The sequence below is a fragment of the Schistocerca serialis genome, chromosome 1, assembly GCF_023864345.2.
Source record: "Schistocerca serialis cubense isolate TAMUIC-IGC-003099 chromosome 1, iqSchSeri2.2, whole genome shotgun sequence".
Taxonomy (NCBI): Eukaryota; Metazoa; Arthropoda; class Insecta; order Orthoptera; family Acrididae; genus Schistocerca; species Schistocerca serialis.
In genome coordinates this window covers 717,943,396-717,970,106 of record NC_064638.1, presented here as the reverse complement: position 1 = coordinate 717,970,106, position 26,711 = coordinate 717,943,396, and the positions used below count along the sequence as shown (strand labels likewise).

At 39.0% G+C, this 26,711-nt stretch overlaps 1 protein-coding gene across 4 annotated transcripts in view; it reads left to right on the top strand.

Annotated features, from left to right (window-relative positions):
• Positions 1 to 13,970, top strand: part of LOC126481220 (proton-coupled amino acid transporter-like protein pathetic) — a 322,252-nt gene extending 308,282 nt beyond the window's left edge. For all 4 annotated transcript variants that reach the window (XM_050104836.1, XM_050104828.1, XM_050104844.1 and 1 more), the window contains one exon: positions 13,212 to 13,970. In XM_050104836.1, coding sequence (XP_049960793.1) covers positions 13,212 to 13,468 — 257 coding nt within the window. In that variant the 3' untranslated portion in view covers positions 13,469 to 13,970. The remainder of the gene's footprint in view (positions 1 to 13,211) is intronic.
• Positions 13,971 to 26,711: the final 12,741 nt, after the last annotated feature.

Below are 26,711 nucleotides of genomic sequence, written 5' to 3'. Positions count from 1 at the left end.
TGGAAACCCCAGGAGTACTAACTCAACTTAATTCCTGTACCACAGAAAAGATGAGTGAAATAGATATTACTGTTAGTGGTGTTTACAAACAGCTGACATCACTAAAACTGAACAAAGCCCCAGCATCCAACGGAATCCTGATCAGATTCTATGCTGAATTTTAGGATGAGTTAGCCTCTCTTTTAACTATAATTTACCATAGAGCCCTTGAACAAAAATCTGTGCCCAGTAATTGAAAGAAAGTACAGATCACACCCATTTATGAAAGAGTAGCAGAAGCAATCCACAAAACTACTGTCCAATATCCTTGACATCCATTTGTTGTAGAATCTTAGAAAATGTTCTCAGCTCAAAAATACTGAGGTATGTGAAACTGAATGAGTTTCTCAAAGACAATCAGCATGGATTCCGGAAACACTGGTCATGTGAAACCCAGCTTGCACTTTTATCACAACACTGAAATATATGGGTCATTGCAGTCAGGTAGATGCAATATTCCTTGATTTGCAAAAGGTATTTGACTCACTACCAGATTTGTGCCTATTATCAAAACATGGTTATATGGGGTGTCAAGCAAAATTTGTGACCAGATTAAGGATTTTTTGGTAGGTAGGATGCAGCAAGTTACCTTGGATGGAGAGTTATCGAAAGATGTAGAAGCATCTTCAAGTATGCCCTACTGAACTGTGTTGGGACCCTTGCTGTTCATGTTGTATATTAATTACTTTTCAGACAATATGAATAGTAATCACAGACTTTTCACAGATGTGTACTTATCTGTAATGAAATACAGTCTGAAAGAAGTTGCACAAATATTCAGTCAGATCTTGATAAGGTTTCAAAATACTGCAATATTGGCAGCTTATTTTAAATGTTCGGAAATTTAAAATTGTGCATTTCACATAATGAAAATATAGTGTCCTATAACTATACATGCAGTATCTTATAACTATAACACAATTTAGTCACAGATGGAATCAGTCAATTCATACAAATTTGTGGGAGTAATGTTTTGAAGGGATATGAAATGGAATGATCATATAGTCTCAGCTCTAGGTAAAGCAGGTGGAAGACTGCCATTCACTGGTTGGTTAAAAATATGACTGCATACAAAACTCTCCTGTGATCCATCTCAGAATGTTGCTGAAGTGTATAGGATCTGTTCCATATGGGACTAACAGGAGACATTGAATGGATACAAATAAGGTCAGCATGAATGCTCACATTTATTTGACCCATGGGAGAGAGAAGATCCTGAAAGAACTGAACTAATGGGCACCTGAAGATAGACAAAACTGTTACCTGAGAACATCATTTGGAAGTTTTTAGAACGAAATTTAAGTGATGAATCTAGAACTATAATAAAATGCCCTATGTACTGCAAAGACTAGACTAATTACAGTGTACACAGAGACATTTAAGCAATCCTTCTTCCATGCTCCATGTGTCAATCAGATGAGGAAAAGGTAAATTACTGATGCTCTGGGATGTTCCCTCTGTCATGCAGTTCAGTGGTTTGCAGAGTGTAGATGTCAATGTTGATGTAGATGTAGATATTTAACTATAGAATTCAGAGTACTATCTATTTTTCCAAGTTTCAAAATATTTAATTGTTGTTGTTGTTGTTGTGGTCTTCAGTCCTGAGACTGGTTTGACGCAGCTCTCCATGCTACTCTAGCCTGTGCAAGCTTCTTCATCTCCCAGTACTTACTGCAACCTACATCCTTCTGAATCTGCTTAATGTATCCATCTCTTGGTCTCCTTATACAATTTTTACCCTCCACACTGCCCTCCAATGCTAAATTTGTGATCCCTTGATGCCTCAGAACATGCCCTACCAATTGGTCCCTTCTTCTAGTCAAGTTGTGCCACAAACTCCTCTTCTCCCCTATTCTATTCAATACCTCCTCATTAGTTATGTGATCTACCCATCTAATCTTCAGCATTCTTCTGTAGCAACACATTTCGAAAGCTTCTATTCTCTTCCCGTCCAAACTATTTATCGTCCATGTTTCACTACCATACATGGCTACACTCCATACAAATACTTTCAGAAACGACTTCCTGACACTTAAATCTATACAAGAAGTTAACAAAGTCCTCTTCTTCAGAAACACTTTCCTTGCCATTGCCAGTCTACATTTTATATCCTCTCTACTTTGACCATCATCAGTTATTTTACTCCCCAAATAGCAAAACTCCTTTACTACTTTAAGTCTCTCATTTCCTAATCTAATTCCCTCAGCATCACCCAACTTAATTCCACTACATTCCATTATCCTCATTTTGCTTTTGTTGATGTTCATCTTATATCCTCCTTTCAAGACACTGTCCATTCCGTTCAACTGCACTTCCTAGTCCTTTGCTGTCTCTGACAGAATTACAATGTCATCGGCGAACCTCAACGTTTTTATTTCTTCTCCATGAATTTTAATACCTACTCCGAATTTTTCTTTTGTTTCCTTTACTGCTTGCTCAATATACAGATTGAATAACATCGGGGAGAGGCTACAACCCTGTCTCACTCCCTTCCCAGTCACTGCTTCCCTTTCATGCCCCTCTACTCTTATAACTACCATCTGGTTTCTGTACAAATTGTAAATAGCCTTTCGCTCCCTGTATTTTACCCCTGCCACCTTTAGAATTTGAAAGAGAGTATTCCTGTCAACATTGTCAAAAGCCTTCTCTAAGTCTACAAATGCTAGAAACGTAGGTTTGCCTTTCCTTAATCTTTCTTCTAATATAAGGCATAAGGTCAGTATTGCCTCATGTGTTCCAACATTTTTACGGAATCCAAACTGATCTTCCTCGAGGTCGACTTCTACCAGTTTTTCCATTCGTCATAAAGAATTCGTGTTAGTATTTTGCAGCTGTGACTTACTAAACTGATAGTTTGGTAATTTTCACAGCTGTCAACACCTGCTTTCTTTGGGATTGGAATTATTATATTCTTCTTGAAGTCTGTGGGTATTTTGCCTGTCTCATACATCTTGCTCACCAGATGGTAGAGTTTTGTCATGACTGGCTCTCCCAAGGCCATCAGTAGTTCTAATGGAATGTTGTCTACTCCTGGGGCCTTGTTTTGACTTAGGTCTTTCAGTGCTCTGTCAAAATCTTCACGCAGTATCTTATCTCCCATTTCATCTTCATCTACATCCTCTTCCATTTCCATAATTTGTCCTCAAGTACATCGCCCTTGTATAGACCCTCTATATACTCCTTCCACCTTTCTGCTTTCCCTTCTTTGCTTAGAACTGGATTTCCATCTGAGCTCTTGATATTCATACAAGTGGTTCTCTTGTCTCCAAAGGTCTCTTTAATTCTCCTGCAGGCAGTATCTATCTTACCCCTAGTGAAATAAGCATCTACATCCTTACATTTGTCCTCTAGCCATCCCTGCTTAGCCATTTTGCAATTCCTGTCGATCTCATTTTGAGACATTTGTATTCCTTTTTGCCTGCTTCATTTACTGTGTTTTTATATTTTCTCCTTTCATAAATTAAATTCAATATGTCTTCTGTTACCCAAGGATTTCTACCAGCCCTCGTCTTTTTACCTACTTGATCGTCTGCTGCCTTCACTACTTCATCCCACAGAGCTACCCATTCTTCTTCTACTGTATTTCTTTCCCCCATTCCTGTCAATTGTTCCCTTATGCTCTCCCTGAAACTCTGTACAACATCTAACCTCTGGTTCTTTCAGTTTATCCAGGTCCCATCTCCTTGAATTCCCATCTTTTTGCAGTTTCTTCAGTTTTAATCTACAGTTCATAACCAATAAATTGTGGTCAGGGTCCACATCTGCCCCTGGAAATGTCTTACAATTTAAAACCTGGTTCCTAAATCTCTGTCTTACCATTATATAATCTATCTGATACCTTCTAATATCTCCAGGATTCTTCCATGTATACAACCTTCTTTTATGATTCTTGAACCAAGTGTTAGCTATGATTAAGTTATGTTCTGTGCAAAATTCCACCAGATGGCTTCCTCTTTCACTTCTCTCCCCCAATCCATATTCACCCACTATGTTTCCTTCTCTCCCTTTTCCTATTCTCGAATTCCGGTCACCCATGACTATTAAATTTTCGTCTCCCTTCACTACCTGAATAATTTCTTTTATCTCATCATACATTTCATCAATTTCTTCATCATCTGCAGAGTTAGTTGGCATATAAACTTGTACTACTGTAGTAGGTGTGGGATTCGTGTCTATCTTGGCCACCATAATGTGTTCACTATGCTGTTTGTAGTATCTTACCTGCACTCCTATTTCTTTTATTCATTGTTAAACCTACTCCTGCATTACCCCTATTTGATTTTGTATTTATAACCCTGTATTCACCTGACCAAAAGTCTTGTTCCTCCTGCCACCAAACTTCGCTAATCCCCACTATATCTAACTTTAACCTATCCATTTCACTTTTTAAATTTTGTAACCTACCTGCCTGATTAAGGCATCTGAATTCCACGCTCCAATCCGTAGAACGCCAGTTTTCTTTCTCCTGATAACGACGTCCTCCTGAGTAGTCCCCGACCGGAGATCCGAATGGGGGACTATTTTATCTCCGGAATATTTTACCCAAGAGGACGCCATCTTCATTTTACCATACAGTAAAGCTGTATGCCCTCGGGAAAAATTACGACTGTAGTTTCCCCTTGCTTTCAGCCGTTCGCAGTACCAGAACAGCAAGGCCGTTTTGGTTAGTGTTACAAGGCCAGATCAGTCAGTCATCCAGACTGTTCCCCTGCAACTACTGAAAAGGCTGCTGCCCCTCTTCTACATCTAGATCTACATTTATACTCCGCAAGCCACCCAACGGTGTGTGGTGGAGGGCACTTTACGTGCCACTGTCATTACCTCCCTTTCCTGGTCCAGTCGCATATGGTTCGTGGGAAGAACGACTGTCTGAAAGCCTCCGTGCGCACTCTAATCTCTCTAATTTTACATTCGTGATCTCCTCGGGAGGTATAAGTAGGGGGAAGCAATATATTCGATACCTCATCCAGAAACGCACCCGCTCGAAACCTGGCGAGCAAGCTACACCGCGATGCAGAGCGCCTCTCTTGCAGAGTCTGCCACTTGAGTTTATTAAACATCTCCATAACGCTATCACAGTTACTAAATAACCCTGTGGCGAAATGCGCCGCTCTTCTTTGGATCTTCTCTATCTACTCCGTCAGACCGACCTGGTACGGATCCCACACTGATGAGCAATACTCAAGTATAGGTCGAACGAGTGTTTTGTAAGCCACCTCCTTTGTTGATGGACTACATTTTCTAAGGACTCTCCCAATTAATCTCAACCTGGTACCCGCCTTACCAACAATTAATTTTATATGATCATTCCACTTCAAATCGTTCCGCACGCATACTCCCAGATATTTTACAGAATTAACTGCTACCAGTGTTTGTTCCGCTATCATATAATCATACAATAAAGGATCCTTCTTTCTATGTAGTTGCAATACATTACATTTGTCTATGTTAAGGGTCAGTTGCCACTCCCTGCACCAAGTGCCTATCCGCTGCAGATCTTCCTGCATTTCGCTACAATTTTCTAATGCTGCAACTTCTCTGTATACTACAGCATCATCCCCAAAAAGCCGCATGGAACTTCCGACACTATCTACTAGGTCATTTATATATATTGTGAAAAGCAATGGTCCCATAACACTCCCCTGTGGCACGCCAGAGGTTACTTTAACGTCTGTAGACGCCTCTCCATTGATAACAACATGCTGTGTTCTGTTTGCTGAAAACTCTTCAATCCAGCCACACAGCTGGTCTGATATTCCGTAGGCTCTTACTTTGTTTATCAGGCGACAGTGCAGAACTGTATCGAACACCTTTCGGAAGTCAAGAAAAATAGCATCTACCTGGGAGCCTGTATCTAATATTTTCTGGGTCTCATGAACAAATAAAGCGAGTTGGGTCTCACACGATCGCTGTTTCCGGAATCCATGTTGATTCCTACATAGTAGATTCTGGGTTTCCAAAAACGACATGATACTCGAGCAAAAAACATGTTCTAAAATTCTACAACAGATCGACGTCAGAGATATAGGTCTATAGTTTTGCGCATCTGCTCGACGACCCTTCTTGAAGTAATCTGAAGTAATGGTAGAATGTCTACATCTACACTCCACAAGCAGTGTTTAGCAGAGTGTACTTACGATAGCACTACCATTTCCCCCATTTCCCACTCCATTCATGAATGGTGCATAGAGCAACTGTCAGTAGGCCTTGTGCAAGCCCATTTTTTTATTTTCCCCCCATCATGGCTATTTTTGTAATATGAAGAAATATTATGATTGTTACTCTTTTTTTAATGTAAAGTCTCAGAACTTTACTGTAATCCCCTCTGTGATGCATGAACCTCTCTTTCAGCACCTCCTGCTGTTGTTTAACATGCATCTGTAACACTCTTGTGTGTATCAAACAAACTGATGACTTAACACACCTCTTCTTTGGATGTTCTCTACTCTACATCTACATTTATACTCTGCAAGCCACCCAACGGTGTGTGGCGGAGGCAATCCTATGTGGTGACTGTCCCACACTGACAAACCATAGTCAAGAATTAGTGAATAAAGTGTTTTGCAAGTACAGGGTGCATACGACCTGGGACAACCGGGAGATCCGGAAAAACACGGGAATTTTTTCATCTGGAGAAAACCGGGAAATATCCGGGAATTTTTTAGAATTCCGGAAATTCTCATAATTCCGGGAATTTTTTATTGTTTTAGTTTTTAGTTACATTTTTGTAGCTTTGACTAGTATGAACCAATACTCTAACAAAGAATATTACTGTATCTCGCTAATGCAGAATAATACTGCAGCAATAAAACACGAACGAGAGAAAAAAACGAAAATAAAACTTAAGTTGCAAAGGAAATGCACCATATACAAGAACAAAGCACAGTGCTCATGCAAGTGTCTGCCAACAGCAAAATGTGTCAAAGCCTTTAGGAAGACTATGCAGTGTTTCACAATAGATTCGTTTGAGTGGTTGCGAGCGAGCTTATGCACATGTGCAGTTGAGTCGCGTATGAGTAGTACCTTCTCCCGCTTCTGGCTACACAAGTGTGGCAGTTAGCTGTACAGGGAATTGCAGGAAGCAGCCAGATGCTATCCGGAAAAATTTTGCTGGTGCACCTAAGCTACAGATTCACGTATGCGCAACAGGCGGGAACAAACCGGGGTATCTGCCCCGGAGGCAGTTTCAGTGAGGGGAGGGGAGGCGCCAAATTCATATTATTGAGGAAAAAGACCTTGTTTCACAAATTGTCCAGCATCTGTCGCATCTAGCAATAAACTTTCCAGTAGACAAAAGGGGACAGGGCTATACAAGCTGAGCGAATAAAGTTGAAAGGGTGAATGACAATCGCTGTTTATGTGGTTGACTGGGTTTGCAAATGATCAGCGTTGTTATAATCACAAGCGAATTCCATAGATTCAGACTACCAGAGTGGAAATAAATGACTAACAGGAATAACAGACAACTAAGATTACGTATTGTTTTCTCCGTGTATCCAAGAAAATGAAATTTGGCAAAACATTTTTGGCCAGACCGCTACACTATTAAGGGCCAGTTATACAGTCACCGGCTAGCAGCTGCTAAAGTTCTATTCTGGGAGTAGCGTGGAAAATGCGTTGTACAAACACGTAATAACGCCGAATCTGAGAACAAATGCGGGATAACTAAACTGGTGATTGTGGCAGGGTAAGTGAAGTTAACCAGAGAATAAATTTTGACACTGGCAGGAATAGTTACAGAATTAGTGATAACAAGATTGTTTGTTAGAACGAGGAAGGAGAAGAAATGGAGACTCTCACAGATTATGGAAGAATATGACGATTCCAAATTTATATAAATTTCGTAGTACTACTTTTCGATCTCATGCTTCAGAAGCTAGAGAGTATGAATGAAATGTGAAACTATTTCCTAACATAAAACTTTTTGCTTGTAGTAGGCCTAATAGGCATTTGATATTGGTACTTCGTGAATTATATTCTGTCATGTTATAAAAATGACCATTTGTGCCAAGACAGTCTCGTTTATTTGGTGTGTGTAACAATTGCTGCAATATTAGGCTGGCCTGTTTTGTTTTATCTAGCACACAGTGACAAAATACATGTAATCAGATCGAGAAACCACTCGGGTACTATTTGCATTAACAGCAGACAACGATATTTCGATTTTTCATGTAGGAAAACGATTGACGAACTTTGATGAGGTAATAGATTCTTTCCCAGAAAGGAAAGTACGCCATATAAAGCCGTGGCAAGGTTAGAGAGAAAAAAATGCTAGGACTTAAGGATTGATGAAATGTGTACTGTCTTGCTTATCTCTTGTCTTTACTAGTTTTATGTATCCTATATTTAATTTTATGTCACTCGAAACAGCAAGTTATTAGCTAATAGGCAGTAAAGACTGCAAATTTTCTCAAGAATTCTTGTTGTCCTGGTTACAAATAATCCCATCCACTATTATTTGCGAGATTTTTTTAAGAGGGGCAGGATGTCAAATCGGCCAACTAGGAGCAGGAGAGGCACCACAGGTCATTTTAATTTCTAGTGGCCTGAATATAGTTTGACGGCTTGCATTACAAAATACTACATGTTTGAATTTCACAGAGCGAAATACAGAGACGTGCGATGGAAAAATGCTGTGTGGAGAGGCGTGGCACTTGGCACACTTTAAGACCAAATAACATGTCTTACGTTCCCTCGAACATATATGTTTTATGTATCAGACTCTTCAGAAAGATGCGCGCTACAAAATGAAGATATTTTTGAAAAGTCGATATTTAAAATTTTCGGCATCCTACATCAAACGCTCGAGGGAGGAGGAGCGCCACTATCTAATACTGCCCCAGTTCGGAAATATCATAGATCCAGACCTGATGCGCAGAGCAGTCTCAGTTGTAGTGGGGAGGTGGTAGTCTCCAAGTGAACCGTGTTTGTGTTTAGTGATTTTGCTGTTTCCTCTTCGTTTATTGCTCTTGCGTCAAATGAAAGCAAAATGGATTTCTGTGGCCAGGAGCTATCAAGTGAATTAAAATAAATTCACATAATTATGGAAGGCCAAAATATTTTATTAGTTTCAGATTTTATTTTGTTTCCACCTTTCTGACACGTCAAGCGTTAATTGCCTTGCAGAACAATGAAGTTATTTTTGTTGGTTTGTTAAAGAAATTTGACTTTTATTAATCTTTTCTGCTGAGACAATCAATTTATATGAAACGAAGTGTTTAATTCCACACTATTGGCTAGTTTCAACTGTTCGCTACCTTTCAAGTTCACATTTTCATCTTCTAGCACGTATGGCATTATACCGTAATAAAGGACCAAACATGAGATAATGCAGTACTGGTACTCCAAGGAAATTTACATCTGAATCTGGGCATATGAATGTGCACTTTAAGCTGAATGGTGCATTTCAGTATGATCCACAAAATTTCCATGCTCTTGGAGTATCCTCTCATGTCTTGTTTCTTTTATGACATAATGTAAGATATTTTAATGTTTTACACGTACGAACGTACAGGCTTCCTGCGCGTCATGATGCCATCTGTTTTTCATACAACTAGGTTTATTTCCCCATTACACTTCATGTTGCTTAAAATGGTTACTCTATCATATGACTATTACTGTGTCATCGTAGCTGCGCAAGTGCGGTGACGCCTGTCATCTGGTGCTACTGCTGAAACGAATCTATTTCTACAAGTCGCAGGAAAATATTCCGAATGGTTATTCGAAAAGCGTTACTTTCAAGTAAATTAAATTTCCTTTTACACAAGATGAACTCTGTGCACGAATGTCCGATGAATTTCTTAAATCACAGAGCGTTTGACTCTCATTCAAAATTCAAATCTTTGAGGACGACCATTTAGAATATTTTTGAGCCCAGAAGATCAGACATTTATGTCATTAAGAATTTTACTGGCACATTTCTGTGTGCAAAAAAGATAAACATTATGTGTGAAAGCTTAGCTTTCCTTGCAGCTTATTAATCTCAGAGGCCAATATTATATGTGAAAGCTTTCCTTTTCTTGTAGAAACACTATGTACATTAATTTAAACCATAACTTTTCTTATTTGTGTGTTCGCACTACTTAACAGTGATGTTGCTATTGGCTGACTACATCAAGTGTCCGAAGCTCAATATCCACTGACGTCGACTGGCAAGATCGCTTGACATGAGCTATGACTGGCTTACAAAAGCGCATTGCAATCTCGATTTCAATCCTTCGGAAAGTAACATGCGGTGTTTGGTGGAATTCCAATTTATACTTTAGTAATACGAAAATATGCAGTGTACATGTTGCTGCACATCAAAAATCTTTCCTAAACGTGTTTTTTCCCCTGAGTTTCGTTTTCTAAAGTGCCGGGAAATTCTACGCCGGTGTATAAAACAACAAGCACTGAAAGGATTGATAAGTTTTACAGTTCCAAGAAAAAGTATACTGTTACTTAACATGGAAAAAGTGTATTTTCATCCAGGACAAAGTGTATTTTTAACCAGGAAATCTGGGAAAAATCTGGGAATTTTTTTTCCTTGTCCACGTATACACCCTGAAGTAGTTTATTTTCTGAGTAGTCAAATTTACTTAAGATTCTTCCAAAAAAACTCAGATGTCATCTGTTTTTCATACAACTAGGTTTATTTCCCCATTACACTTCATGTTGCTTAAAACGGTTACTCTATCATATGACTATTACTGTGTCATTGATTTATTGCCAATGTTGATGTGGGTCTTTCCACCTATTTAAGTTTGTCCCACCTTCAATGCTTACCTTCACCCAAATTAACCTCAGTAGATATTACCGAGTTTTTTTATGACAATAAGTATTTTGCCACCCCTGATCCATGCATTAAATTTCAGTCTGAATTTAATATGTAGTTTATATTTATTTCTGGATTCAGCCAGCTCTCTGTTCACAATACAGTGTGGGAATTATTAACTTTAACATATGAGTCAAATTCTGGGATCTTGTCAAAGTTGTTCCTCCACTTAATGTAGTATTAACATTTTCATTTTGTGATAAGCAAACATGACTGTTTCCTTTTGTCATTAACATGGTTGATTTACTTTTCTCTTATAGAATGGTACACAGTTCATCACAAAGCCTATGAAGGGTGCCTCAACCTAAAAACAATACCCATGTGTGCTTGCCATATATATTCAGCTACTCAAGTAGAAACTTTATGTTGTACACACCTGACTTATTGAAGGGGGGCCTCTGATTCTCCACCCAATAGGAGAGATCAAGAATCCTGTATCTTTGACCGTAGCAGAATCACGCAAGACTCTGGTTTAAGCCCTCTGCTTTGCTTCAAACCAGAGGAATTCAGTTGGTTCTGGGTATAATACTGCAAATAATGAGCGATGCTTTCCACCCTGCATGTGAAACTATGTTTCTTCAGCTATCCATATAACTGTCTAAGTGACTGTGGATGGCTGCAGAACCCATGAGTCAGGCAGCATTCGTGCTGACATGACCTATGATTTGCCACCAGCTGGATCCAGCGCAGTCAATAGGTGCTGAAAGAACCTCTTGCACATCTCATATGAGACTTCTTGGTGAACATAGCAAGTGCAAATTATTGTTCTTTGCCACTCAGCTTGCTGTTTCCCTCAGGGACTCCATTATATGGTTAAAGCTGGGGTGCCCAATGACCATCACACTCAACCTCTATAATTATTTGGGCTTTGCAGGAGAATTGGGCAGAAGCCCAACTTATGTGACTTCATGAGCTGGTCCAGGTGCCTTATCAACAGTGCACAGCACTTCATAACTGTAGATAAGGCATAAGGGCACAGCTATGCAGCAAGTACCTACATTCTCCTTTTGCTCACATATATAGTCATATGTGAGTGCACCACTGTCGGCCGTTCATCTTTGGGTGAGAACAAACCAGTCATATTGTGCAGATTGGTAGATGCAGTGACACTTAGGGTTTTAGGGGATACCATGGGTACCAGGGGTCTCACAGGTTTCACCAGAGGTGTTCCAGTGATACTGCAGCCCAGGGATGCAGCCTCAAGCTTGTTATGGCTTTTACTTGTTTCCAGACAGAGGCCAATCTATGAAACACAACATTTTTCCAACTCTCACAGATGAAATGGTCAGTGAGATTTGTAAATTGAAACTATTGCCTGGATTATTAAATATTATGACTACTTTACTGTGGTAAACTGCTTAATTATGCTGGTTCAGAAACTTGGCATTTGCACCTTTATACTGGTCTCATCATATTTCATTGCATCATAATATTTGTGGAAATGGTTGAAATCAGCTGATTGCTTGGTTGTTTTAATCATTCATATCACTTATGTTCCTTATACCTCTCCTCGAGTATTGTAATAGTCTGCCCCACATAAGACATGCCACATTTGCATGGAATTCGGAAAACATCAAGTTTTTTGAGACATAGAGCATTTTTAGTATTACAAAGAAGACTTTTTATTTTAGTTGACAGGAGCAAAACATGCTGGTTGGCATGTTTCCATAAGAGTCTTCTGGTCTCTGCATAGAATGGGCCAGCATAAGTTAGATGAATGATTCTTAGCTCCTCTTTTTCTGTCTCTGTCTCAACATCTTCCTCAGGCTTTGTTGATTTTGACTACAATGACCATTCAGTTTGTTGACATGAGTATTCATTCCTTCAGAACACTCTTTGTAGTTGTTGTAAGTTTTCAGTGAGCTTCTCCTTGTTTAACAGCTGCATCACTGTGATGTATACTATGATTCACTTCACGTCCATGAAGGGGATCTATGAAACAATGATTGTATGTATGAACTAAAATAAATAGTAAAAATAAGTGGGATGTGTGAAGAAACTGCCTATTGCTACTAGCAAGATTTTATGTCGGGTTAATGACCAGCATGTAGGTAAAGTTCTGAATTCTGGCCTTAGAGGCCCAATCAGGCCTGACTGACCACCGTGTCATCCTCTGACAATGGTGTCATTGGATGTGGTCTGGAGAGGCATGGGGTCAGAACACCCTCTCCCAGTCATTGTCAGATTTCTTGGCCTTGGAACCACTACTAATTGATTGAGCAGCTCTTCAGTTGGCCTCATGAGGCTGACTGCACCCCGTAATGACCATTAGAATAGCACTAAATTAAAATGTTGTTAATGCAGAATTTGGAAATATTGATGTTATATTATTTGCATTTATCATCTTATTCTTTTGCAGTTGTTCTGGCGGTTGCAGTGCCCACAATAGGTCCTTTCATTTCTCTTATTGGTTCTCTATGCTTCTCCTTGCTGGGTCTCATAATACCAGCATTTATTGAAGTCATCACATACTGGGATAATGGACTAGGACCATTCAGATGGCGACTTTGGAAAAATGTGCTGGTCAGTGTGTTTGGATTAATGGCACTGGTGTTTGGTACCTATACAAGCCTGGAAGAAATCATTGAACTATATACAAGTACTGAGAAATTATAGATGTTGTTAAACCTGAAGACTGACTTTAACCATTTAAAAGATGCTGACATGATGTAATTTCAAAAGTTACATGCATCTGCAGGATCTATATTGCAGTTCTTGGTACTTATCCAATGAGACTGTAAGGATGGAATGTGTTTGGTGGAACTGTAAAGACTCAGTGTTTATTTGGTGGAACTGTGATGTATGATGAAACATTGAGTATTGGTGGAAATAAAAGGACACAGAAAGATTCAAGCAAACTGCATTGGATATGCAGTTTTAATGAAGTTCCCAGGATTTTTTATCCTGGATTAATTTAATAAATGAGAATGGTGGTGTACTAAGCACATAAATATTTGTGTGTGTGTATGTGTGTGTGTGTGTGTGTGTGTGTGTGTGTAAATTGAAATAAATACATCTGTGTGTTGTTGGAAGGAGTGATTTAATTGCAAGTGGCTTTTTAATATCTCAAATATATCTTTTTAATATGTATGATTTCATGGCAATATATTGTTATATTTTAAAGAAAATGCAGTCAAAATATTGATTTCATTGATTGTTTAATGAAAATCCTCTTTTTCTATTACAGTTACCAGTATGGTAAGATCTAAAATATGGGTAGTGGCATTATCTAAAGTGTTTTGTGGAGCAATATTGTAATGAATAAATATGTGATGAAAATGTGTGGGGAGTGTCAACAGATGGTTCTAAATAGCCATCGAGAGAGTAATAATGTGTTACATAGTAATGAGTTATGCAGTTGTTCTAGAACATGACATGAATATAACTACAGTATGCATAATAGATCAAGAAAAAGGTGGTTTTAAACCCATAAGTATGCAAATGGTTGCAGTATGAATGGTTTGCCAAATAAATACAGCTGGAATTTGTTGATGGCCCAAACAGCTGCAAGGCCTTCTTTCTCTTTTATACATTATTTCATCTCGGGCTGGAAACATAAACTATCACCTTCTCACAGTCTTCCTGAATTGAAAGTAGAACTATACCAATCCCATAATGAGATGGCATGAAGTTCCATCTTTGGAAGTAAAGATCTCTCGTGTGCCTCATTCCAGGAAAATTTGGCAACTACCTGGAGTAGTTCTTGCAACAGACATGCCTGATACAGAAGTCCTTTATAAATCACTAATAATATGAGCTCATTGCAAGAAAAATCCTTGCATCATGAAGAAGCCAAGGAGTCAGAAAATCTATGACTGCTCTTATTTTCTCTGGATTGGAATGGACTCCATTGCCATTCAGTAGGTACACCAGTTTTTGTTTCTTGGGTAATGAAGAGACACGTCTTTGAATTAGGAGAAGCCTGCTGTCCGAACACACTTCAGCATGGTTGTCAAGTGGCTTAGAAATTCTTCAAATGTCTTTGAAAAAATGACATTGTCATCCAGATAGCAAAGTCATATCATCCATTTAAGCTGACAAAGTATTTGCTTGAAGATGGATGGAGAATTACAGAATCCAAACAGCAAAAATATGAACTCATAGAACCCTTCAGATTTTATGAATGCAGTCTTTTTCCCAGTCAGCATTGCCAAACTTGATTTGACAATAGCCTGTCTGCACATCAATAATTGTGAAATACTTTACTCCTTTGAAGCAGTTCAGGGTGCCATCAACACATGGCAATGAGTAGACAACTTTTTTCATGATTTTGTTCAGCTGTTAGTATTTAATGGAGAAAAGCCATGTGCCCTTCTCCACCTTCATAAGGACCACAGGAGATGCTTAAGTACCCTCTGAACGTTTGTTGATGTCATCTTGCAACATCTTCTCTATTCCTCTAAAATTATGCATCATTCAGCCAGTGACACCCTAAACAAGTACTTGCTAAATGATGGCTAATGTGCAGCATCAATATGGAGTTCAGCCATGGGCTGCTTGGTCTCTCTTCTGCAGTCCAGTTCTGAGAACATCTGAAAACTGCCACAGAAAGGCTAGTCCTCCCTGATGTTGTTGATCAGTTAGGCCAATAATTCCAAATAATTTTAGTTTAATTGTGTATCGCTATGTGTTAAGTGTATTTAATGAAATAACTTACTGCATTACCAAAAAAATATTCTCCAAATACGACAAGTGCACTTGAAAACTCTGTGTTTGTCTGCTAATTTAAAATAATCTATAAAAATGCTAATGTTCATTTCCATTCTTAAATCTTCGAAATTAGTTCACCAATTGCATTCATATGACAGAATGTTGCCATCGAATTCACGCATGTGTTTATACGCAGCAATGATGATACGACTGCGAAAAGTTATAATAGGGTATTTGACTGTGTTCAGGAAATCATCTTATATTGTTAATTATGTCAGCATCTGTTTGAATCTGCTGACCGTAACATTTATATTCTTACTGTATGAGGGAATGGATTGTGAATGAATCCACAGATGTTATTTTCGTGTACATTATTACAGGGCTATTACAAATTATTGAAGCAATTTCATAAATTCACTGTAGCTCCATTCATTGACATATGGTCACGACACACTACAGATACGTAGAAAAACTCATAAAGTTTTGTTCGGCTGAAGCCGCACTTCAGGTTTCTGCCGCCAGAGCGCTTGAGAGCGCAGTGAGATAAAATGGCGACAGGAGCCGAGAAAGCGTATGTCGTGCTTGAAATGCACTCACATCAGTCAGTCATAACAGTGCAACGACACTTCAGGACGAAGTTCAACAAAGATCCACCAACTGCTAACTCCATTCGGCGGTGCTATGCGCAGTTTAAAGCTTCTGGATGCCTCTGTAAGGGGAAATCAACGGGTCAGCCTGCAGTGAGCGAAGAAACGGTTGAATGTGTGCGTGCAAGTTTCACGCGTAGCCCACGGAAGTTGACGAATAAAGCAAGCAGGGAGCTAAACGTACCACAGCCGACGGTTTGGAAAATCTTACGGAAAAGGCTAAAGCAGAAGCCTTACCGTTTACAATTGCTACAAGCCCTGACACCCGATGACAAAGTCAAACGCTTTGAATTTTCGGCGCAGTTGCAACAGCTCATGGAAGAGGATGCGTTCAGTGCGAAACTTGTTTTCAGTGATGAAGCAACATTTTTTCTTAATGGTGAAGTGAACAGACACAATGTGCGAATCTGGGCGGTAGAGAATCCTCACGCATTCGTGCAGTAAATTCTCAATTCACCAAAAGTTAACATGTTTTGTGCAATCTCACGGTTTAAAGTTTACGGCCCCTTTTTCTTCTGCGAAAAAAACGTTACAGAACACGTGTATCTGGACATGCTGGAAAATTGGCTCATGCCACAACTGGAGACCGGCAGCGCCGACTTCATCTTTCAACAGGATGGTGCTCCACCGCACTTTCATCATGATGTTCGGCATTTCTTAAACAGGTGATTGGAAAACCGATGGATCGGTCGTGGTGGAGATCATGATCAGCAATTCATGTCATGGCCTCCACGCTCTCCCGACTTAACCCCATGCAATTTCTTTCTGTGGGGTTATGTGAAAGATTCAGTGTTTAAACCTCCTCTACCAAGAAACGTGCCAGAACTGCGAGCTCGCATCAGTGATGCTTTCGAACTCATGGGGCACATATCGAACATTTGTGAATGCCTAAAAAAACTTTTTGAGTTTTTGTATGTGTGTGCAAAGCATTGTGAAAATATCTCAACTAATAAAGTTATTGTAGAGCTGTGAAATCGCTTCAATCATTTGTAATAACCCTGTACATTTGGCTAATTAATGTTTGTTCACATTCCACATCAAAAGTGAGAAGAAAGCCAAAATGGGGGAGAAGCGTTCATCCAGATCAAAAACGTGCAATTGCAGAATAAAAGGGACTGTCGTAAGGTTCTCACTATTTGCAACTAATGAGAATATTTTCAAGTATCCTTTCGGTGTTTATCGCTTAATTATCAACATCATCTCTTTGCAAATTGCCACTAGAAACAAAATCTTGCATATGCACTGCAGGGAAAGTGCTAAAAAAGGGACACAGATCGCTCAAGCGAATATTATCATTTTATTCGTAAGTATAGTTGTTTCTTCTGTAGTTTATTCACTAAATGGAAGAGGCTTCAAGGTCTCTTTTTGAATTGTTACATCAAACTGCGTGCCATTGTTTACATCTTCGACTTCAAGTAAAACATACTAGATAGGCCGATGTAATCAGCCCCTGCACTGAGCTACCCATCCTGGACTGGTTCAATTATTACTCCACACATGACTTTTAGGGGTGAGGTATAGCTCTTTGTATTAGTGATCCAAAATTCCCCTTGACCTCCTGCAATGTTTATGATTACTGCTGCATCTAAGCAGCTTTTTGTAAACAACAAATCATCTAGGTTGATGACAGGAACTCATCTCATTGATGATGGCAGAATAACATCATCTTCAACTGCACACAGCAACCCAAAGCAATCACTGTGATGTGTGCTTGTAGGAGTAGCTTCATCAGTCTGGACATTGATCTTCCACAGTCTATGATTGCTTGTGATGCCTGCAAGATGTCCCATCCAAAAATAACATCGACTAAATTCTGCTGAAATGACAAATTCAAAGGCCTGTATTTTGTCACTGATAGATATTATTGCAATACATGTCCCTGTCAGCTGGACATATTTTCCATTTGTGACCTTTAGCCTTATTGCTTCTGTATCATGGGTCAGTCTCCTTTAGCTGGTGACTACAAGCATTCATCATTACAGAGTCATTACTTAGTCAACTGGCAGCCATGAGAGGTTGGCTGTTGATGATGACATCAATGAGATTTGCTGGTAACTGTCGTCCATGGAGTATTTCGTGGCAGTCTCTCTCCAAAGACGGTCACCTCATTTACTGGCCCAGGTGAAGCAGCTGGTACCTATGTACAGCAATGGAGAACAGACGCGGCATCTTGGGAGTGACCTTGTCCATAGTAGAGCGATGGACTTCATCCCACAAGTTGACTATACTCATCTGCAGTTACTGGCATGAATATATCCATTGTGCTGATTGATGTTTAGCAATATAGTAATCATTGAACACTCATTTCCTTTTTCCACACTTTTGTACAATGTGTCCAGGAGATCCACAGTGGAAATGTAGTAAAGTTTTGTCCACTGTCATCCAAATTTCTGTTCTTCTGCAGTGTGTTATACATGATATGAGGAGTTGGTTGCATTTGTATTGGTCAGATGCTGGTTTATCATTTGATGGTTGTACCATAAATCCCTGTTGGTCAAATCTATTCATCCTGGTATATTTGACTAGTAGCGGAAATTGATTCTAGATCAATACACCTCTTCTTCAAAATTCTCTGTTACGTCCTGAAGTAAGGGCTCAATTTTTATGGCTGCTATCTCTTGCTTTCTGGGTCCATCATTTCTGGCTGTCTCTCTTCTCTTACTATCTGGCATATGAGAGAGATGAGATCAGTGAGTCTTTCACAGCTGCTGTAGCAACCACATTCTGGAGTTGTTCATACCTCTTTCACTTGACTTCTCTCTCTCTCTCTCTCTCTCTCTCTCTCTCTCTCTCTCTCTCCCCTTCTGTTGCATAATATCCTTGATGTGCTGGCACCATTTGATGAAATCCTTGATTATTGTGACAGCCTTTATCAGAAGAGCTTTTTACATATATTCTGCAACTCCTCTCATCAGGTGTGAAGTTTTGTTGGCTTCTGTCATATTCAGATTCAAAATGTGGCATAGGGCCAAACATTTTGTGTCATTTTCCCATGATGCTGGATCCTTCTCTTCAGTTGTTTTTCTGCTAAGTGGACTTTCTGCTCATTGTTACCAAAAGTTTTCTTCAATTCGGCCTGGAATTTTTTCCCGACTATCCAGCTTCTCATTGTTCTCAAACCACTGTTGGGCTGGGTTGTCCATACAGTTTTTACACACACCATGTCAACCCCCCCTGTTGTACTTAGCAACTTTGTCAAATCCATTCAGCTATTTTGTTTAATCATGAACAGTATCTCTGGAAATGTTGCTGCTGTTCTGAAACCCATTGGTTTTCTGAATACATGAACATTCAGAGTGATTTACAGCTTGAATTCCAGTTCCTGTTCTTGTAGATGACAGTTTTTATGTTGCCTAATTGGATGTATATGTTACAAACTATGGGCATCTCCAGCAAACAGTGGGACACTGTAACAAATAAAGTCCAAACTGAAAACAGCGTCATCAATGAAGTACAACATTTAGCACTGAAAGCACATTTATTGTGAATGCAAACATACAAACAGAAGAGAGAAGAACTAAACTGTTGGATGGAGAGTTTCCCTACTTATGTAGATATTGAATATACCAGAATATACAAACTGTAAAAACATTAGAAATTTTGAAAATCTTCCAGAAATGATAAATTCTACACAACAAATAACTGCTAGTGATCAGATATGAACTGGCAACCCACAAAATGTCAGCCAGTGATGCATGCAGCACTGCTTGCATCAATAGGAATACTATTAAAAACTACATGCAAACAATGGAAAATCCAGGATGGAATGTAACAATATTATGAAAAGGAAAGTTGCTACTAACTATATCAGCATCTCTGCTATATGGTGAGTAGCAACTTTCCTTTTCATAATATTATTAAAAACTACACCTTTTTTTCTATAATCATATAGAAATTAACAATGAATTGCACTGAACATTCTAACATCGCAGGCCTTTCAAACATAGTCATAGTCCTTCAAAATTAATTCACTGACTGTGAATTCCTTGACGTCATCTATATTAGGTATACATCTACAACCCAGTAGTGACATAAGAAAAGTTATGCTGGATTGAGGCTCGAATACAGATATCCCACTTATCACAAGCAGTTGCCTTAACCACTTCAGCGTGTGATAAGCGGGAGATCTGGGTTCAAGTCCCAGTCCAGCACAAATTCTCATATGTCACTACTAGGTACTCGATCTATACCTAATACAGCTGATGTCAAGAAATTTGCAGTCAGAAAATTAATTTTGAAGTATTTTGTACAGCTGTGGGTTGTCAACTGTGTCTGTTCTTTCAGAAATGCATGTAAGTACAATCAAAATCATTGTGGGGTATGATTCTATAAAATTCTACATGTTCTTGTGGGACCTATTGGGCAAGTTGCGGTGGTCAGCATACTTATTGAAACTTTGACCTTTACTCCAGTATATACAGGGTGACAAGAATTAAACTTTTGTCACTGGAGCCAGTGTAGATGAAGAACTATTTACTGTACAAGTACCCAACTTGAATGATGTTCAGACTGCGCGCTCCAGGATTTGTGTTGTCAGTAGTCATGACTTGCCATTAGGCACCAGAATTGGGATGGCAATGTAGGAGAAACTTGGACCCCAAGGACAAAGCATACGCATTGTGAATGGCACACATTACTGTGATCTGCTTTGCCAACATTGATCCCAGAAGTATGGGCAAGAGGTGCTTTGGAACCAACTGCTGTGGTGCACAATGGAGCCCCCACCTCACATTACTCATGAGGTCACCCAATTACTCTGTAACTCATATGGAGAAAACTGTATTATTGGCCGACAGTTCCAAACTGTATAGCCACTGAGATCACCAGATTTGAACCAGCTTGATTTCTAGGTAGGGGATTTATTGATGGGGCTGTAACACATCTTGGAGGTTGAATATGAGCATAGTGAGGGAGGTATCCAACATATCACCTGAGATGTTTTGAGCAGCAGTAGAGGAATCTCTAGTGAGGTTTCAAGCTGTCAAGGACACAGATGGTGATCACACTGATAACATTTGCAACATGGAATGTAAATATGGTATGCAGTTAACAAATCTATCCTCTCATGGGAATTAAAATGTGTTTCTTTTAATGGTTTATTCTTTATTTCTCTTCTGCATGTCCTTAAAAATTTTTCCACATAGTTTCATTGTCCTAAAATCATTTCTTTTTCATAAAAGGGGGGGGGGGGGTCTCAAGTAGTTCCTCATGTAGGAAAAAAAGCAATAGTTCCTCACGTACCAAATATCCACTTGTGTCTGTTTACTTGGTGGGAGGGGAGGGGGGGGGGGACGATCTTGGAACAAGTGAGCCCAATAGTAGCTGGAAGTATTTTAATATTTTGAGGACAAAACTGGATATTCATTTAGAGTTCTGGTAGAAAAATGTTGTTAATATCACAGGAATTACTTTCAGTACTGAGAAAGAGGTATTCATGTTCTATATTACCAGCAACTGGGGTATATGTTGTGGGAATAGCAGACAGTAAAGGAAAATACATTAAAAAATAAATATATCTACCTGTTACAACTGAAATCAAACAATGGAAAATCCAGGATGGAATGTAACAATACGAGAGAAGGAAAGTTGCTACTCACCATATAGCGGAGGTGCTGAGTTGCGATAGGCACAATAAAAATATTCACACAATCATAGCTTTCGGCCATTAAGGCTTTTATTAGCTGTTTCACTTGTGTTAGTGTGTGTGTGCGTGTGTGTATGTGCGTCTACTGCTGACAAAGGCCTTAATGGCCGAAAGCTATGATTGTGTGAATCTTTTTATTGTGCCTATCACGACTCAGCACCTCCGGTATATGGTGAGTAGCAACTTTCCTTCTCTCGTATTGTTACAACTGAAACATTGACTTGCATCTTCTCAGGGATGCATTCAGCCCTGACTTCATTTCTGTGGATGAAAATGCACAACCACGTAGAACCGTGCAGATGAATGAGCTGTTGGAATGAGAGAATATTCAGCAAATGTAATGATCCTCCCATTCCCCTGACTTAATCCCATAAAGAACATGTGGGATGCATTAGGGGGACACACTGTAGCATGTCCACATGCACCAATGACCATACACCAGTTGTCAACTGCACTAGTGGAGGAATGGAATGTTCTACCACAAGAACTCCTTACCAACCTTGTGACCAACATGGGAGCACATTACAAAGCATGCATTGATATCTGTGGTGATCACACACTCTATCAACTACCATGTCCCACCTTTTGTAATGCCCAGGGGACAATTATTGTCTTTGAATAAAAGTATCATTTCCATTCATTTCATTGTGTATTTCTTTCAGTTACCTCATGTACTATACTGTAGCATTTATTTCTATGTACTTCCAGGGGACCATGATAAATCATTGTCTCCTCAGTGTAATTATTGTCGCTGAATAAAAGTATTATGTCCATTCATCTCATTGTGTATTTCTTCAGTTACCTCCTGTACTATACTTTAGCAGTTCTTTCTATGTATGGTTCACGTTTCATCAAGCTATGCTACTTGGCAGTGACACATCATATGAAAGTTACTTTTATCCTTAAGTATTATAGTGGACAAACATGAAAAGATAGAGAAAAATTATTAGAAAATATGAAATGAAGATACAGGAATCATACATATTAGCAAAAGAACAAAAGATTCAACTAGAAGGTATCTTATTGTAGCACAAAAATTTATTTTCAAATGAGTGAGGTATTTCTTAATTACCTGGAGATTGAAGAAGTCTGATTCAGTCTTTGCAGAACATTGCCTGAACAATAACCACAAATACACAATAGATGGACAAGTCTTACACACAGAGGAAACGTTGGCCAAACTCAACCAACTAGAAATTTTAGAAATTAAATGATAGATGTGCATATCCCCACACCTATAAATAAACAAGCAAACCCAATTCAGTTATTCACCTCTTTGAGATGAGATCACAACCCCAGGATAGAAGCAAAACTTTGGGCCCCAGTCCACTGTAGTTAAAATGTTCTTGGCTGATGCATAACTTTAGTCCGGTCATTGTAGTGTAATCATCAGGTTTATCTGTGCATTATCATCTTTGGGAATCAGTAACGTACTTGAAAATGGGCTTATAACCTGAAACCTAGGTTGTGCAATAACATTAATAATAAAATTGTGAAAATAGGCCAAAAACAGTGTTTATTTAGTTAAATAGGTTTGACCAACAAAAGCATAAAATGATGCAACTACAAAACGTTGTTTCTCAGCACATTAATGGTAGTGTGTGAAGTTAGTTGTGAGGATGGCATTGCAATGGTTTCATCAGCTAGTGATGAATTTTATTATGTATTGGTGGAAGTGGGTGATTTATTGTTGAAGGGAAGTGAAGGTGATGTTTTAGGCACTAATGCCATGAAAGTTGAAGCTAATGGTTTAGATACTTCCGAGGAAGGAATTTATGCATTTATTTCTATTGTCAGAAGTGAACGAATGGCTCTTGATGAAAGTATGAATTATAAGTGGATGTGGAAGGATGAATGTGAAAGCAATCTGTTAAGTAGTAGATCAGAAAGCAAAGTGTTGGAGAAATCCATGAATAGAGAAAATGTAATGGAGACAGGGGTAGATCTGAGTTTGGCAAAATTTAATTGTATTGTGAATTCTAATGTGGAGCAATAAAGTAGCAACAATCTATATGGTTTATCAGTGAAAGTTTATGGAGCTATTGGTGGTGATTTCTGTAATATGTGGTGGCAAGTGACATCGATCAGTGGACATAGGTAGCAGTGATATGTTTAGTGTGTTTTATCTTTATGTATGTATTTCTTTGTTCCATTGTTCTGGTGCTTGCTCTCAATATGTTTTGCTGCTAACTCACCAAGTTTGTAATTTGTGGTTCAAATGGCTCTGAGCACTATGGGACTTAACTGCTGTGGTCATCAGTCCCCTAGAACTTAGAACTACTTAAACCTAACTAACCTAAGGACATCACACACATCCATGCCCGAGGCAGGATTCGAACCTGCAACCGTAGCGGTCACGCGGTTCCAGACTGAAGCGCCTTTAACCGCACGGCCACACAGGCCGGCTGTAATTTGTGCCTTACTGTAAATATGTTAAGTTATCATGCAAGTGCAGAGTTTATTCTTTCTTGGCATCAGTTCTATTCACTTAAAGGTACATAGCTAAAGCGGTGACCCCGACGTAATTTGAACACACTACCTCCTGATATAGAGTCAAACTGGTTTCAGACTTTTCTTCTAACTGACTCCTAGAAGTGGCTCAATTGGCACAAATTTCCAGTGGATGTGAAGCGATACTGCAAAAATTTCCACATATTACAGAATTCAGGAAACCGGGAATGGCTTGCAAACACAACACTCAGCATTACATTTGGACTTCACCTAATACTCCAGTAGTGGCCTGCCCATGCAGCCTTATGCCAAAGAAGCTAAGGATTACATAGACAGACAAATTGTTGAAGGTATTGTGTCTCTGTCAGATAGAGCATCACCTACCCACCTAGTTAAAAAAAAAAAAAAAAAAAAAAAAAAAAAAAAAAAAAAAAAAAAAAAAAAAAACAGATATTATCGCGTGTGTGTGGATTATAGTGTCTTAAATTCCTATACTATTCCTGATAAATGTACATTACCTCAGGCAGTACACTGCAACAATGCCATAGCAGAAGTGGGAGTTTTCGGTGTTATCGCTTTTCACTAGGCTTATACACAAATTCCGGTCATAAAGGGTGCCAGGAAGAAGACTGTTGACACTACTCTGTTTGGTTTGTTCCATTTCAACTTTATGTCCTTTGGTCTAAAAATGCCACACAATCATGGCAAAGGTTTGTCCACCAGGTTCTTAGAGGGCTTCCATTCCTGATTTGTTACACAAACAATATTCTTGTCTTCTCCAACGATATGGAACAACATAAGCTGCAACTATGAATGCTTTTCCAGAAGCTTAAAAACTTTGGAGTGGTAATCAACAAACACAAGTGCAAAGACATACAGCATACAGTTTCTTGGGTTCATCATTTCTGCAAATAATCTTTCTCCAAACACGGAAAGAGGAGAACTCCACATTGATTTCCCAGTTCTGGGGACTTTCAAAGATTCTTGGGAATTTTCTACTGACACCATCTTCCACAGACAGCTGTGAAACAGGCTCCTTTGACTGTACTTGTGAAGAGAAAGTTCATTTCAAGGAACAAGAAGATACTGTGGAAAGAGAATGTACTAGAGATGCAATGGCAGAGGCTGCACTATTCATAATAATGTAGTGGCTTATTATTTATCACATAGATGCACAAGGGTCAAGGCAGTCTGCTGGGAGAAAATAGTGGTTGATCAAAAGGAAGACTCTGAGTTGGTTAAGTTGTAAGCTCATCAGTCTCAAGGTTTCATGTTTGATAAGCATAGGTGAAAGAGCTGGGACTTACCTTGGGGTGTGATACATCACAGGGTAGATTATGTCCTTATGTTCCACTGAGACACAGGAAAGAGGTTTTCTGCATCTTTCATAATTTAGCACACTTCAGAGTCAGGGCTTCAACTAAACTGCTGGCCACATGAATAATGAATGTCTGGTGATGGGATGACACTGCGCATTCCCTTTTCTGCCAACCATATACAGATACGTTCCGAGAGCTACACAGACTGCTGAATGACTTCATGATAGATTGGAATGGAAAGCATGAAACAGTGTCCATGGAGTTGCTGAAACCTGCTCACCTCAACACACAAGACAAGGGGACTTCAAGTGTAGCTGCTACAAATCATGACCTTCAGGAGCCACACAGACATCAGGCTACAAACCACACTCTACCACCTACAGATCCTCCATCTATTGCTCTAGTGGTCATACGGGCTGGATAAACTGTTTTGTCACCATTACCCTGATATAACTGAGACACAAAACTTCAAAAAGGGGGGTTGGTACAGTTGCAAGTGGTATCTGTCAATGGACACAAAAGGCATGATCTGTTTCAGTGTATTTTATTTTTATGTATGAACTTATTTGTTCTATTGTTCTAGTGCTTCCTCTTGATGTGTTTTGGTGCTAACTCACTGTGTTTGTAATTTGTGATTTAGTGTAAATGTATTAAGTTATCTTGCAAGTGTGGAGCTTATTCTTTCTCACCATCAGTTCTATTCACTTTAGGTAGTCATAGCTAAAAATGTATTGATGGATATAATGAATGTTTTAAGTAATGAAGCTTATGAGTTATCAGTGAATGTTGATGGAGTTATTTGTTATAAAGTATATGATGACTCAGCAGAAATAAGTGAGGTTTTGTTTATGGGGGATGAAGTTTTGAGTTGTGGAGTTAATTGCATGAATAGTGCAGCTACTGATATTGTTACTTCAGAGGAAGGGAACAAAATATTTGATGCTAATGAGGACAATGAAATGAAGAGTTTTGAGGGTGATTTAAATTCTACAAATGATATAGAGATTGATTGGGAGAATACAGAAATGGGTAATGGGGAAAATATTGGTTTAGGAGATGAGATTAGTACTGAACTGTAAGTAAGGAAGAATGTGAGTACTCAGTTAATGATTGGAGGTAGTATGAAAAATATTGAAGTCATTACTACT